General features: G+C 38.3%; 1 protein-coding gene across 1 annotated transcript; it reads right to left on the reverse strand.

Moving 5' to 3' along the window:
* Positions 1-220: 220 nt before the first annotated feature.
* LOC101481847 (uncharacterized) lies at positions 221-15,946 on the reverse strand. The gene is made up of 7 exons (XM_076891305.1): positions 15,231-15,946; positions 13,691-13,758; positions 13,547-13,601; positions 9,929-9,976; positions 8,713-9,348; positions 6,898-8,028; positions 221-3,270 (listed from the first exon to the last, which is right to left on the reverse strand). Exons 3-7 carry the CDS (start codon positions 13,587-13,589, stop codon positions 1,232-1,234), a joined length of 3,897 nt encoding a protein of 1,298 aa, XP_076747420.1. The 5' UTR covers positions 13,590-13,601; positions 13,691-13,758; positions 15,231-15,946; the 3' UTR covers positions 221-1,231.
* Between the last annotated feature and the right edge of the window lie 362 nt (positions 15,947-16,308).

Here is a 16,308-nt window from a genome sequence, read left to right on the forward strand (position 1 = left end):
TCCATGCGAATCATAACTTCAAATCCTCTTTAATTCTAAAATATCAAAAGAATTCATATAAAACAAGCATTAATAAAAATGATACAACATAAAAATTTACAGTTTGGTGAAAAGGAAAAACACCCTAACCAGGGGAGAAGTGTCACAGTCTGGCGAGGGCAGACTGTATGAATTGAAAAAAGGACCCAAAACGCAGACTCCAAGGAACAGGGAACAAAACTTGAAATGTTAACAAAAGGCGAGCCGTTTAATATGGCTGGTAGAAATGGTACAAACAAAGGGCAAGGCAAACTGAAGCAAAATGAACACAAACATAAACTGGGAAATCTAAACAAACAATAAGACAAACCTAGACAAGCAACTTAGAAGCATGGCATAGACAACAGACGACCTGACAATCACACACTGAAAACAGAGGACTTAAATACACAGGAGGTGATTAGGGGAAGTGGGAACACATGGAGGAACAGCTGACTGACATGAGCCTAATGACAGGACAAGGGAAGTGAAACTAAATACAATGAACAAAGAACACACGACTCCTTCAAAATAAAACAGGAAACATGAGACAGACATGATAATACAAACTTGATAACATAAGACACGCAGCATGAAACATAAAGGGTGAGGGGAAACTTAAATACAGGGGAAGAAAACACAAGGAGTCTAATAACCAAATGAACTTAGATAACCTAATGAACAAAATAAACTTAAAACGCTGGGTCAGAAGACCCAGGATCATGACAAGAAGACTATTAACTGATGTTCAGTACATCTGTAAAATGACAATCAGAAACTATTCCACAACTCAAAAGTATAAAAGAATACTGTCAATGGAAAATTGTACTTAGTAGTCAGTATAATCTTTTAATGATATAAGTTTGCATATGGTAGAATACTGCATGTAATCACTTGTGTGTAGAAGTATATAGTTGGTGGCATATTGAAAGAATGTCTCATGGAGGTCTGTAACATTCTAGGGTGTTCTGGCTTCACCCCACATCCTGGGAGCATGGGAGAGGGCGTAGCTTGTCTTATTGTTTTACGGTAGAATTAAGGTAGCTATATCTGTCTTAGTTAGTCCAGTTTAGTTTAGTTTTAGTCCACTTGAAGCTGGTTCCAGAAGTGCTTCAGTCCCCACAGACTCCCAAAATGTCCCCAATAATGTGTTATAGTGATACTTGGCATCATTAAAGGACATGAATGTCTCTCTTGATGTCTGCAGTTTTGCTCATGAGACAAAGCAGGACTGTTTCTCGTCTGTAGTCAGAAGTTTTTCTTTCAGCGCATTAATTTCTGTTTCGTGTTTTTTCTGCATTTCTTCCAGTTCCTTCCTGGTACTGTCGTCATCTTGGGTCCCGAGTTTCTGTTTTAGTTCATTAATTTCTTTTTCCTGTTTCTTCTGCAGCTCATCAAGTTGTTCTTTCTCATTTTTTTCATTTTCTTTCAGAAGCTTTTGTTTGAATTTTTCCAGCTTTTGCTCGTGTTCTTCTTTTAGTTTACCCAATTTTTCCTTTTTATTTTGTTGCTGCTTTGTTATAAGAGTTTGCTTCAAATCACAAATTTCTTTTTCATGTTGGATGGACAGCTTTCTCCTTTCTGTCTCCCAGTCGTCTTTGTTTTGGGTCAAAAGCTGTTTCCTGAATCCTTTCATTTTTTCTTTTTGTTTCTTCTTTAGTTTACCAATTTCTTCCTTCTCTTCTTCCTTTTTCTCATTTGAAAGATCCTTTTTAAGCTTCTCTTCCTCTTTTCTGTGTGATTCCTGCATACTTGTAATTTTTTTCTTGTTTTCCTGCTTTTGACTCAGGAGCATCAGGACTAAATCAGCCATTTCTGATTTATGTTTACCCTGCAGAACATCTATTTCCTGCTTCAGACTTTCTTTGTAGTCTGACAGATCCTTTAATCTTTCATATTCCTCCATTTTTCCCAGCAGGTCTTTCTGATGTTGCTCCTTTAGATCCGTCACCTCCTCCATGAGTTTTTCTATCACAGCTTCATTTTTTTCTCTGAATTCGTTGAACTCTTCAGCTGTTTGTCTGGCCTCTTCTTTAAACTTCTCCATGTCTTCCTGCATGCTTTCAATTTCTTTCTTATAGTTTTCCTCCAACTCTTTTAGTTTCTCTTCTTGTTCTATTTTGATTTGATCCTCTTTTTCTTTTTCACATTTAAATTTTTCTTTTACTTGGTTGTATTCTTCTTGGAGCTTCCTGAGTTTCTGCTCTTTCTGTTCATCATCTTGGTTTTGTTTTTCTTTCAGTTGATCCTGCTCTCTTATATTTTCTTTGTACTGTTCAAGCTCCCTGTTAATCATTTCCTTTGATTCTGACTCTGATCGTAGTTTTTTCTCCAGTTCTTGAATTTTTTGTTCCCATCCTTGTCTTTTAAGTTCTTCTGTTTCTCTCTCTTTCTTTCTAGTTTCTTGTTCTTTCTTTCTCTCTTCAGACTGAAAGTCAATGCTTTCCTGTAACTGTCTGAGTTGCTCATCTCTCTGTTCATTTTCTTTTCTTTGCTCTTCCATTTGTCTTTTCATTGATTTCATTTCTTCCTGGTGTTTTCTTTCGAGTTCCTCCCTCTGTCTCTTCATCTCTTCTTCCTTCTCTTTCAGCAGCTTCTCCATTTGTTTCTTTATTGCTGCTTCAGCTTCTTGCAGCATCTCATTGGTGAAGCAGTTTCCTCCATTTTTGTTAAGCATGGTGTCAATCTTTTTTATCAGCTCACTGACTTGTGTGCAGCTTTGTTTCTCACGGTTATTGAACACATGGTATCTCAATTCACAGTCAGCGATCAGACTTTTAAAGGAATCATCACATGCATGTTTAATGTAATCTTCAATAGACTGTTCATGATGTTCGAGTGTATCTCCTCCTGTGAAAAGAATGATGGTGAACATCTCTGAATTTTTCCCAAAGACTTTCTTGATCAGCTTCAGAGTCTCCTTCTCCTCTGCTGTGAGTCGGCCAATCTGCAACACCAACAGGAAGACATGTGGTCCTGGAGCCAGAAGACTGATGCACTTAGTCATCTCCTCACAGACCTCTTCATGTGACAAAGTCGAGTCAAAGAGTCCAGGAGTGTCGAGCACGACAACAGGACGACCGTCCACGTCACCCTCTGCTTTCTGACAACATTTGGTAACAGATGTCTGGCTTGCGCCAGCTGTGAACTCTTTTCTTCCTAGGATGGTGTTTCCTGAGGAGCTCTTTCCACTGCCAGTCTTTCCGATCAGCACAATCCTGAGACGGTCTGAGCTCTGCTTCTCTTCATCCACTGTAAGTTAAGAGTACATAGTTATTGAAAGGTAATCCTAACTAACTGAAATAATCTTTCAGTACCTTCTAATTTTGAGTTAGATGTACAAAAACATTTAATACCAGGACATCAAATACTGCCACTGACTGAACATTATTGTTATCCGTTACAAAAAACCCCAACTAAAAGACAAAAACTGTGATACATGACTTAGTGATGAATGAGAACAAAGTCAAAACAGTCAGCCAAGCGTACACTGTATCCCTTAGGAACAAGTTTTGTTTTTCTCAATCGCTTATTCTTTTAGCTCACAGGTCATGTTTGGTATTAAAGACCATGTTAAATAATTTCAAAAGGTTGTTGTTTAGATTACCATCCATCCCTTCACACAATTACAATAAAAAAATGAAAACTGCAAGCAGCGTTATGAGCACCCCGGCGTGTCGAGCCACGCCCAACACCTAAAACCAGCACGTCCGATCTGATGTCACATTGATGGAATTCATGCATTTAACCACCAGCTAACATTTCATCTCATTCAACCATGATTATAGTTGTCCCACTAGGTGGCGCTCTAACCATTACTGACAAATGGCATAACAAACATTTCCGAGCTCGAGTCTCATCACACCTGCGACCTTTGGGAGAGATTGGACATTGTGTTTTTGAGTGACAGCAGATTACTGTTTTTTGGCGAGTGATTGAAACCCCAAGTACCGCCATGACCACCCCGTTTTCCTGAACGTAAAAAGCTTCGCAATTTAACATCACAAAGGTCTTTAGATTCCACACACTGGAAATTGGTTCAATCTGATGAAATCCCTTGGAGGAGTTCGTCAAAGTACGAGGCCTGAAAGGAGGGGAAAATGTCGCCAAAATTACACATTAATTTTAAAATGGCTGACTTCCTGTTGGATTTGGGATATTGCTCCAAGAGACTTTTTTGTACATCTTGATATCTTCCATAAGCTTACGAGGTTTCAGACTCATAGATAAAACACGCGCTGTGGAGCCATTTTGCACTATTCAAGGAAAGTGATCACATAACAACAAAGCCTTCATCACATTGGAGGTGTGCGCCAAATTTCAAGACTTTTTAAACTTTCCAAGACCCTCAAAAGCCACTTCATTTTTCATGGTGAACCGCGTTACCACCAGGGTGCGCCGTTCAGTTTAAAGTCACAGTTTTCTCACTGAAGCATCAAGAGGGCCTGATGGTGATATTCACCGCTTTTGAGGTGGCCACGATGAACCTGTGAAAATCAGTACAACAAAGTGAAAGCCATGACATTTCCTGTTGCCACTAGGTGGCGCTGTGCGTATTCCTGACAATGGGCACATCAATCTGTTCAGGGCGGGTCTGACATCATGCCTGTAAAGTCTGGTACTGGTACAGACTGGATTTCATTGAGTTATACTAATTTGTTTCTTCATGGCAAGACATCAAAGTTCGCCATGCTGCTGGGGTCACACCCTTTCGCGAAAACTCACAGTTTTCACTGTAACCCAAGACCAACTCCTTAAGGCTTTCCTGGAGAAATTTGAGGCTGCAGATGTCACCCATCACAATACTGTACCCCAAAGTGTAAAACATGACATTTCCTGTTCCCACTAAGTGGCGCTGTCCCCGATAACAAATATGGCAGTTGAAATATGTTCAGGGCTGGAGCCTTATCATATGTGTTCACTTTGGTCCAGATCGGACAATGTATGATAGAATGAGAGGCAACAAGATTTTCATGGCGAGTCATCAAAATTCGCCATGGCGTCACCCCCTCACCGTATCACGAAAACTCAAAAGCTCCGCAATTTAACATGGTCCAGGTGTGTAGTTGACACTGACCAAAGATGAAGCTTATACGACCAAATCCCAAGGAGGAGTTCGAAAAAGTTCGAGGCATGGAAATGGCAAAATTAGAGCCAAAATGTCACCTTCACTTCCAAATTGCGGACTTCCTGTTGGGTTTGCGTCAATGGGCCAACAGACTTTTTTTGTTTGTTTGTCTCGGCATGGTACACATGTGTGCCAGATTTCATACATGTAGCTCAAACGATGTGTTTGTAGGGCTGCATTTAACAACACATAGGTGGCGCTCTAGAGCCATTTCCTAGTGCTCATATGTAAAACCATTAAAATACAAAATTTTTCACCAGACCTGGCATGTGTGCAAAATTTCATGAGTTTTTGAGCATGTTAAAGCCCTCAAAAAGGCCCTTGTTTTGCCTGAATAATAATAATAAGAAGAAACGGAGCAGATACAATAGGGCCTTTGCACTGTCAGTGCCCGGGCCCTAAAAATTAATAAAAAATGTAAAACTATGCTTACCAGTTACATTAAATGTGACAACAAATTGTCCTACACAAGTATCAATACGTAAGGAATTGGGAAACACACCGATTGCAATTATAATGGTGGGTTTTAATGTAAGGACCTGGTGATATAGAGCTTTGCTGATTCCGATCAGCTGACGGTCCCTGGCCAGTCTATCAGTGTATGTCTAAGACAGACCTCTCTCACTATTGTCATAACCTCTCTAAACAATAACCGCTATGTAATTTTGACAATATATTTCTTCTGTCATCAGCCTCAAGGGGGAGACGTCAAATCAAATGAGAATTAGCCCCCACAAAAAATAAAAGCCAAAATCCACCACAAGATTAGGAAAATGTTTACAACAACTTCAGTGCCAAGATCTCATAAATACACCTTTATGCTTCCGAAGAATTCAGAGGACAAGTAGCAAAGAGGAAAAACATCAGCATTGATTTCAGACTGTTGCTGCTCATCAATCTGTGAAGTGTTATTAGGCCCTTTCCGAATAATGTGATCTACCTCTTATTCAAGACTGTTTTCAAGAACAAAGTAGTATGTATGAGATTTTCAAAGATGCATCTAAACTAGAGATGGACCGATACCGATACGCAATATCGGATTGGTCCATCTCTAATCTAAACAAACCAAAAATTTATGGAACAATCTAGTGTGGACAGATGTGACCAAAGCAGAGATGTATGGACATAATGCACAAAAATCCTTTTGAAGAAAACCAAACCAAGCATATCAGCACAAACACCTTATACAAAATGTGAGATCTGTCTGAGAGCTAAAACTTGGACCAAACTGAGTCATCAACAGGACGATGATTCCAAGCACAGCCAGACATCTACCACAGAATGGCTGAAAAAGAAAATGAAATGAAAGTGTTGCAATAGTCCTGCCAAAGTCCAGACCTCAGCCTGGAGTTTGCAATAAGGCCAAAATTCTCTGGCCTGATGAAACAAACATTGAACTATTTGGCCTGCAGGTATCGAGAACAGTGCAATTCAAAGGGACAGGAGATGCCCTGGCTCACCTCTCATTACATCTGAGAGAGGGTATAAGGCCTTAACATCCAGTCTTTCATGTTTAAAATTATAATGCTAAATATAGTTTGTATGTACTTTTGCAAATATCAAAAAATATTTATTCTTAATCAAAAATACAACCAAGTATAAGTCTAATTAATATGATGAATGAGAACTGGAGGTTGAGTAAGAATAATGTCTGTTCTAATGTCTGGATTTTATGTGTGTAGACAGGATCTTCAACCTTGGCATATTTATAAGTTTTATAAAACCTATGAAAATATATATAAAATACTTACAAAGGCCTATGTCATGTAGATTCAAGTTTTTCAGTTCTGCCTGGAGCGTGGTGATTTTATCCACATAGACACGTGTAAACATGGTGAGTGTATAGCTTGATTCATCGTTGCCAGATGTCATCTTTTCCACTGTTTCCAGCAGCTTTGATATCTGCCCTTTGTCTTTGACATTGAGAACAACAGATCTTCCTCCACAGCTCTCACAGAGCTCCTGGATGTCCTGGTTTTTCTTTACAAAGTTAAGAACAGCTGGATCTGTAGGATCTGAGTCCACAGTGAACAGAATCACGGTGAAGTCATTGACTCGAGAGCTGAATGTGTCCTGGATGGTCTCTAACTCTCCCTTGTCTTCATCAGTGAGGGGAGCCACAGGTAGGACCAGGATGAAGGCATGGACACCCTCAGGATCACAGAGGGAGATACACCTGAGTGATTCCTCCATCACTGCCTCCTGAGGTTTTCCATACAAGGCAGGCAGCTCCACCAGGGAAACCCAACGTCCACACACCTCTCCCTGATGTTTAACACACTCTGATGAGTTGGAGGCTGGATGAAGCTCAGTCTGACCTAAAATGGCCTTGGCTGCTGACGTCTTCTCTGCTCCTCTCCTCCCAAACAGAACCAGGTTTAAAGAAGGCTTGTTGTGCCCAGGAATGATTTTCTCAATCTCAACCATTAGCGTTTTACGTGTAGCGTCATTTATTCCACACATTCTGTCCCCACATTCCTTAACAAGCTTATTTACACTGTTACTGATCTTCTTTTCTGTCAGGATGACCATCGAGTATTTAAAGGCATCATGACCAAACAAGCTCAGGATGAAGTTCAGTCTTTCTCTCTTCTTCTCATTGAAATCAGAATCCACTAGCAGCAGAAGAACATTTGGTCCAGGTGAGCAAAGTCTGATGCACCTCTCCACCTGTGTTCTTACTACATCTTCAGTTTGACTGAGCATGTCTGGAGTTTTCACGACTGTTACAGAGTTTCCTCTCCACTCCCCACAGGAGGCCACACATTGTTTTGTTGTTTGGAATCTTTTCAAATAAGAATCTTGAGTTTTTAGAATCAAATTAAACAGTTTTCCCTTTTTGTCCTCATTTCTCCCCAAAAGTACAATCCTGAAGGAAGATGCTGAAATGAAAAAGAGAAAAAACAAAGTCACAGTTCAGAGTTGGTTTTCACTTGCTAAAATTCCAACTATGACAATGCTGGTAGTTTGACATAAATCAAGAGTCCTTTCTAAAGGCTATGTATCTCAAACAGAACGCAAAGCATTTGATTAGTTAAGTGAATTTTTTTCTTTGTGAGAGATGGTCTGATTAGACCACTATCGTTTGTGGAAACAACATTAATATGACAATGCCAGCGTTTTAGCTCATTTCCATGTTTTTGTAAAATACAGTGGAACTGGCCTCAAGGTTCAAATGAACTATAAAGTGACTAACAACTGACTGCCAGCTAAATGGATGTTTTCTGGGGCAGCATTTTAGAGTGGCTGTAATAAAACTTTGCTTTTTCTATATTGAACCTCACTGAGCAGCTATAGTGTGATTATTAAATCACATTTTATTATGACTTACACCATTTGTTGTTGTTACAAAAAACTGCCAGCCTGTAAGGAAGACATTCTTGGGTTTACTGAAGTCATTTATACTGGCTGTTCGAATGGTGAAGAAAGAAAATGCTAACCACCACTAATGACAACCAATCAGCTGCCTCTCAGATGCATGGTGGGAGTTGGTAAAATATTTGTAATGCATGATTGTTATACAACAAAAGCAATTTATGAAGAATACTACTAAATGAAAAAAGTACCTTTTACAGGATCCTGGTTGACAGTGACCGTTTCTCCTTGTGTCAGGCTTGGTCGGTAACTGGGCAAACCAGATGTAGTGGCTGTGGAAACATTACAGCTCACGTGATCTCCATCACTCTGCTGTACAATTTTTCCCATAGCTTTTACCAGTTGTTTTTGTTCAAGGTTCTGCCGAAACAAGCTGTCTTTACATTTCTTGATCATATCTGTTACCGGTAGATGCTGCAGATAGTTTTCAGTGGAACCAGAGCTCTGACCACCAGGCGATGATATCACTATCAATGAGTGATCAAATGATAGATCGCTGAAGTTTTCCAGGACTGATTGTAGCTTCTTCTGGTTTTTCCCAGTGAAGGTTTCAGGCTGTATAACCAACAAGAAGACGTGAGGTCCCGGTTCAGAGAGACTCTTACATTTGTCTATAATCTCTGTCAGTTGGTCATCAGACATGTTCGGATCCAGCAGATCAGGAGCATTGATGAGAGCTATGGTTTTGTCTTCCACAGGTCCACTGACTCTCAGACAGGTATTCCATTCTTTCTCAGCATTGAACACGGTCTCTCCGATGAGAACATTTCCCACTGAACTCCTCTCAGACCAGCTGTTGCCCAGCAAAACAACCCTCAGCTCAGACACTGAGAAGAAAATTCAGATATGTAAAGAATCACATTATTATTAAAAATATTCAAAAACCTATCAAACTATATCCACATTATATGTCCATTATGGTGTCATACAAATCTGATCTCGCAGTTTGTTGCAACATTTGTTTATGTTTTTTTAATTGATTTTTCATTTAAGAAAATCTGATAAAAAATGATCAATGCATAAAAATGCTTCATACAAGACAATGTAAACCCTGATACCTGAACAATGACTGGAATCACTGTAAATACTTTGAGTAGTTGTTGGTGATCCAGAAAACAAACAAAATAAAGGACATGTTATTGTCATTCTGTGCATTTGGGATTTAATTTGTAAAGAGATTAAAACAGGTACACCCTGATCAGAAATCCTGCAGATGGTACGCAAAGTTGATAAGTTATGTTTCTTCATTAATCTGAGTTAATAAAGAAACTCTATTGTGCAGTCGGCAGTGACAATAAAAAAACATTTATAATGAATTTTTACAACTAAAGAAGAACAATCAAATGAACACTATACATGCAAACCTAATTAAGCAGTAATACTCTGATCTTGTTTAGTTTGACTTACTATCAGGTGGCAGAACTCCATAGCTGCTGCTGCGCTTCAGAGGTTGACCTGTAAGTATACATAAATGTCACTCTTATGCATTCTTTGGGAGGTCAACTTCCTTTCCCATATGGCACTGGAATATTTTTAAAACAACTTAAGGTTCATACACCTTTTTCAGGGTCAAATTCAAGCACTTTTTAAATACTTTCAAGGTCCATTTTCAAGCTTTTCCAGCACAATACCAAAAAAAAATATGCATGTTTCACTTTGCATCACCTCAGTAAGACAATGTGAAAATGTTAAAACATAGAAAAACACACCACACAAAAATACTGCAAAAGGAAAAGGTTGCCTTATGTGCATATAGTGTTTAAACTCAAAAAGCACATTTCACTTAAACATTAAGATGAGCAAATGAGAAAAAAAATCAACTTGTTAGAGATATTCATCTCCTCTTGAAAAAATACAAAAAATACAACACCACTTCTCATCAGATATTGATGCTTCTTTCCTATTTGACACAAAAAATAGGAAACTGATTTTTGTTTCTTTAAAGTTAATTCTCAATAAAAGTAACTGTAAGATGTTTACTTGCTGTCCAGTAGCGGTTTTTGATAGGGGCGTTGCCCGGGGTGGGGGGCGGCAACACGGGCATCAGCAAAAAAATAAATAAAAAATTGCTCGTACCCATGCTGCCCCGACATCAGCCAGCGCATATTGGGAATGTCACAGGCACCGATCGGTTTTCTATCGCCCATTTGCTGGGAGTAAGGGCGCCCTCCGTTTGCGAGGTGCGCCTGCTGCTAGTTGCACAGGGAGGAGAGGGCGGGAATTCTCTGGTCGGCTGGAGCTCGCAAAATAAAACAAAATAAAAACAAACCAACAAACACGAAAACAGCAGACATTATAATACAGACTTTTAATCTGCACCGATGTTTTTTCGAAATTCTATAAGCGAAAAGTGAGCGCGAGAGCCCTCAGTGTGCGTGCTCGCTGCTGAAGTCAAAGTAAACTTTATTGTCATCTCTGCTACATACAGTCCAGTATATATAGAGACGAGACGACGAGTTACAGCAGTGCAAGTAAACAAACAATAAATATAAGAAGAGTAAGAAAATAAATCTACACTTTAGGACTCGGGGTAAAGGATCAATAACAATTTATAATTTACAGTGTGATGATTTAAAGTCTCACACACAAGCTGTCGAAAGGGGGCCGGCTGCTTCCAAGTGGAGCACATTTCATTCATAATGTTGTAAATACAAGCCCATTATCTACTCATGATTGGAATCCTGGGTTGTGCGAAATCCCAGAAATAAACCTTAGACAAAGTGAATCTGTGAACTAAGGTGTAGGTCTGTTAGATCATGTTGTGGTGATCCTCGTTGGGGGATTTGTGTTCATACTGGAGTGCAAAATTAAAACCAATGGAAGATGGACAAGAAAAGTTCAAAGTCATCAGGGCGCCAAACAGGCTAGGACCGCCACTGTTGCTGTCTATATTATTGTTGAAGTCCTAAATTATGACCTTTAAAATGTTTGTGCTAATAACATCATGTGCAGTAAGACAGACATGGAGAACAGACTTTAAGAATGCACAAGCATCTACCTAATATCTATTTATTTAATGTATCATGTGATATTATTGTGTACAATTATAATTTATTGTTCATCTCTGTTAAATAAACAGGCAGCCTTAAAGTATGAAATATTCATATATGAAATTTGTCTATTAGAGTCTCAGGGGCTGATAGAGCCCCACAGGCCTCAATGTGAGCTTGAAGCCATTATAATGTTTAAGTTGTTTAATGTGCAGGTGCTCACGATAAACAGTTTTGAATGAAAGTCAGGGAACTTTGGTAGCACAAAAAAGGGACTATTCTTTGTGCCCATATGGATCAGTCCGTTATATTACCATCATTTCCTCCCTAAGGTGTCATAAAAGCACCAAGTTAATGAAAAAGCTGCAGCAATGCACATAAATATAAACAGTATTCTATTTACTTACTACTGACAACTTCACTTTTACCCTTTAATCAGAAAACCTTAAGTTGGCTAGTTATGTATCGGGCTAATGTTTATAACTTTCACTTGAGGGAAATAACTCACATTATCATGCCATAACTAACTGCTGTACTAGCGCTGCCATGCAGTGGTGCAAGGCAGCCCAGGAGGAGAAATTTTGCTTTCAGACTTTGCGACTCATTTTATTTTTCTATCTGATGTGCTGCAATCAGATAGTTATTTGTGGTGAATGAAATACAGTTACAGCTTCAAGCAGTTTGAAGAACCACATCTAAAATTCAAGCACTTTTCAAACCTTGAAAAGACAATATTAAAATCCAAACATTTTCAAGGAGTTTAAGCACCCGTACGAATTCTGTTAATTCATGTATGTAAAATGTTTAAAACCCCCCCGAAACATTTATATTAGCTCTGAATGAATAAAATGTAAAAGTTAAAAATCTTTATCAATTAACACCATGCAATTTCCTGAGAATAAAATCACACCAAAATTAAGTTATAAACTGAAATCACAAGCTAATCAAACCCTTTTTTATAAGGTGATATATATTTATAAGGCTTGCAGATGTGCCGAGAATTTCAATCTGGTACCTAGACGCTGTCACTCTACTGCTGGCTTGCAAAATTCAACATTTTGGATCAAATTATCATCAGTATGTGCAGAGGAGGTCAGGAAACAAGTTCAGCAGGGAGTCTTCAGCCATTTGTAAAACACAGTGGAGGCTCTATTATGATTTGAGGCTGTATTTCATCCAGTGGTGTTGGGGATCTTGTCAGAATTTATTGAAATTATAAATATACCATCAGATTTTGATCTATCATGCGATATCATCTGGAAAACTGACAATTAATGGCTTCATTTTTCAGCGTTACTGAAGCAGTGTGGGATCATCTTGACAGAAAACAGAACAAAAGAAAGAAAAATCCAAAGAAGAGCTTTGAATGTCTGTCAGGAAGCCTGGAGAAATATTCCTGAAGATTACTTAAAGACATTACAGAAAGCTGCTTCAGAAGTTTCAGGCTCATTAGATTTATACAAACTTGCTTTCTGCCTTACATACTTAAATAAAAATCTATAATTGCACAATTGAAAAATTGCTGCACTTATTTCCAATTTTCTTAGCAAAATATAAAGAAACTAGTAGATGCTTAAGACTTTTGTACAGCAGTATATTTTTATGTGACCTACAGGAACGCTGGATGAAATTAAGTTTTACTCAAATCCAGCACCTTTATATTTTTGCAAAAATCTATCAATATCCACTGCAATGGACACATGTGATTAATGATACTGCCAGGTTCTTGATACCAGCTGATTATTCCTCCTACTGCCAGCTTAGTCGCATTTGTTAGAGTGTGGTGCAGTAGGCTCAGGTGAATTGCGAATTCCACCCTGTATGTGTTTTTTTCTTCTAGCACTTTGAGCCATAACCAAACAGCTAAATGTACACTGTCACCACCCGCTGGCTGGAGTAAGCATGGAAATGTTATCTCATTTAATCTTAGGTATAACTTAGGTATAAAGTTGAAGAATTGGTTACAGCTGCATAATTCAGTGGAAGTGTTCATGCATGAGGAAATGTGCTATAATGGATGCAGAACTGCACTTACCAGCTTCATAAGTTGCCGAAATGGACTCTGCTGAAAACATCATTGAGTGGTTCAGCTGGTGGGAAGAAAAAAACTATTTAGCGCTTTAAAAGCCATAGTTGAATATAATGAATGAGTGTTAAAGCTCCGCAAGTAAACACTTACTTCTCTGGGTGTTCCCGAGGTCTCAGATCTGAAGGATTTCTAAAAAAGCGTTGTCATCTTTACACCAACTTTACAGCACAAGAAGAAGAACAGCAGATATACGTTTTAGATGTGAGTTAGAGTTAATAAACTAAATGAAAAATGTTCCATTCAGTTTTATTTATACAGTGCTTTATCACAGCAGCGGCCTCAAGGCACTATACTGTAACATAAAGGCCTTCATTAATATAGAGAAAAACCCAGTGATCATATGACTCACTATGAGCAAGCAGTAGGTGGCAGTGGGAATGAAAAACTCAGGAGGTTGGGGGGGGGGGGGGGGGGGGGGGTCTTAGAGAACTTTGTCAGAAGATAGTTTAAAACTGGCTGTGGGACAGATGTTAATTTTACCTTTCTGAAACAAAGTATTAGCCTGCATCGAGCAAGGAGAAGCTGAAATGACTAAAACTAGGCTAAGAACTGTCTAACACATTAATAAAACCTTCAGAGGAATCAGTTGATCAAGTCTAGGTTTATTAACGTTATGCCCCCAAAAATGAGGTCAAATGAATATACTCTCCCTCATTATTACAAGATATTAAGGAACAGTTAATGTAACTCTGGATGAAAATGAATGTTGTGACGTTGTATTAACTCATCTATTTGATCCCATGATGAATGTATGCCATCAAAGCTAAAAGCAGTCCAAAGAAATAAAGTCTGTGACTAGTTTTGTTTTTTACAGGTTTTTTTTTTTGCTTATGCAAAAATACATATGCTTAATATACATGTACGTTTTTACAAAATAAAAATAAAAAACTGTTACAGACAAACCTCAACACTACCAAAGTCTGTGCAGATTAAATGAGAAAACATTACCATGCTTATATGTGGGGGAAATGTAACTATAATTATCACAACATATTTCAATGTGTCTCACAGTTATGAGACAGGCGAGTCTGTTATGCTGAATATAAAGAAATAGTTAGAAATAGTTATTAAACAGTCAGATATAATCCCAAAGAGTTGCAGACATCAAAATATTATCATAGCCATGATTCTTTGTAGGCCATCTCAGTAAAAGAATATGACATGTCAAAAAAACCCAAACATTTTAAATGATCTGTCAAACTACAACTTATGCATTGTTTCCTGCAGCAAAAACTAACAAACAAAACAAAACAAAAACTTTGCTAAAAAAGGAGTTTGGAAATAAAAGGAAGGAAATAAGTTATTTAATGAATGTGTGTATAACGGTGAGAAACGTAAATAACATTTTACAATCGTACGTTCTTAGTGCATTCGACTATAAAAGCGAAAGTGAAAGCACTTTAGTATCGACTCGAATCAGACTGAGATTTTTGTCCATTTTAACTGTCTGAAAATGTAAAACTATCTTTTCACATGTTTCTTTAGTTTGCGGATAGTTTATTTATTTCCGCACGACTACATACCCTAACCAGGTTAAAGCTGTTTTCACCCGAGCAGTGTCAGTGTGTCTTTCCTGTAATTTTATAGAAGAAGTAAAATAAATCGATTAATTAAAGAAAAAAAACGCAACCTGCTCATTTCCACGCTCTGTTTCAAGCTGCAGTTCGGGCGCGTGTATCCAAAAAAACAACACACTGCTCCAGAAGTGTCTCGATGCTTGGTTCGGCTGGATAGAGTCACGTGATCAATGATGCCAGAAGGCATAACGGGACACAAACCTACAAAATACAACAGGAAACTCACAGAGTGTTTTACAACACTCGGGAACACAAACAGAGCAGAGGGAAGACACAGGTAGGGATCACAAGACACGAGAACCCAACCTAAAGAATTAATACAAAATCAGAATGAACAAGAAAATAATAACAATATACTCAAAGCGCTGGGTCACAGACACAGGATCATGACAAAAGCATTGAGACCACCGTGTTCATAATCATTCATCATTGCACTGTCTCTGATGTAATGTGTCCTGTTTTTCCAGAGGAAGTTGAAGAGCATACGGTAGTGATGGGCAGATGAAGCTTTCTGAAGCTTGTATAGAAAAACGGTTCATTACTCGAAGCTTTTCAACACAGTCCTCTCTGGTGACATCTGGTGGCCACAAATATGAAGAGCAGCTTGAATCCACAAAATAAAAACAACTGCTCCATTATGACTGCCCACAGAGTGGAATCCTGTCTGATATTGGGCCGCCGTTGTGTTGCTTTGAACGTGTATTTTTGGTGGTTAAAAAATGTGGTTTATTTGTTTAATAAATAATTTTGACCAGTAAACTCTCCTTGTTTAAACATGCACCATGGTGTGGTCTTTCTTTGCTTGTGACTTCTTGATGTTAGTAAATACAATAATTGAAAAATACCACGTTACATATAATAAATACATATAATAATGTACAACACATTATGGAGTATGCTTCTGCTGTGAGGTCCTGCCTCCATGCACTTATGCAATTAATCGCTAGACGGGTATATTTATAAATAATATTATATTAGGGAAATTTTCCCAGACATATTTTTGACCTGGTGGTAGAATTGATTGTGAAAAGGAAAATGCTTATGAACTTGCAAATTAAAAACATGATGCATTTAAAGTAACCCTTTTTCATTTTTATTTAAGAAGAGAATTTGTTCCACTGTGCGATGGCC

Source organism: Maylandia zebra, linkage group LG12 (genome assembly GCF_041146795.1).
Source record: "Maylandia zebra isolate NMK-2024a linkage group LG12, Mzebra_GT3a, whole genome shotgun sequence".
NCBI lineage: Eukaryota > Metazoa > Chordata > Actinopteri > Cichliformes > Cichlidae > Maylandia > Maylandia zebra.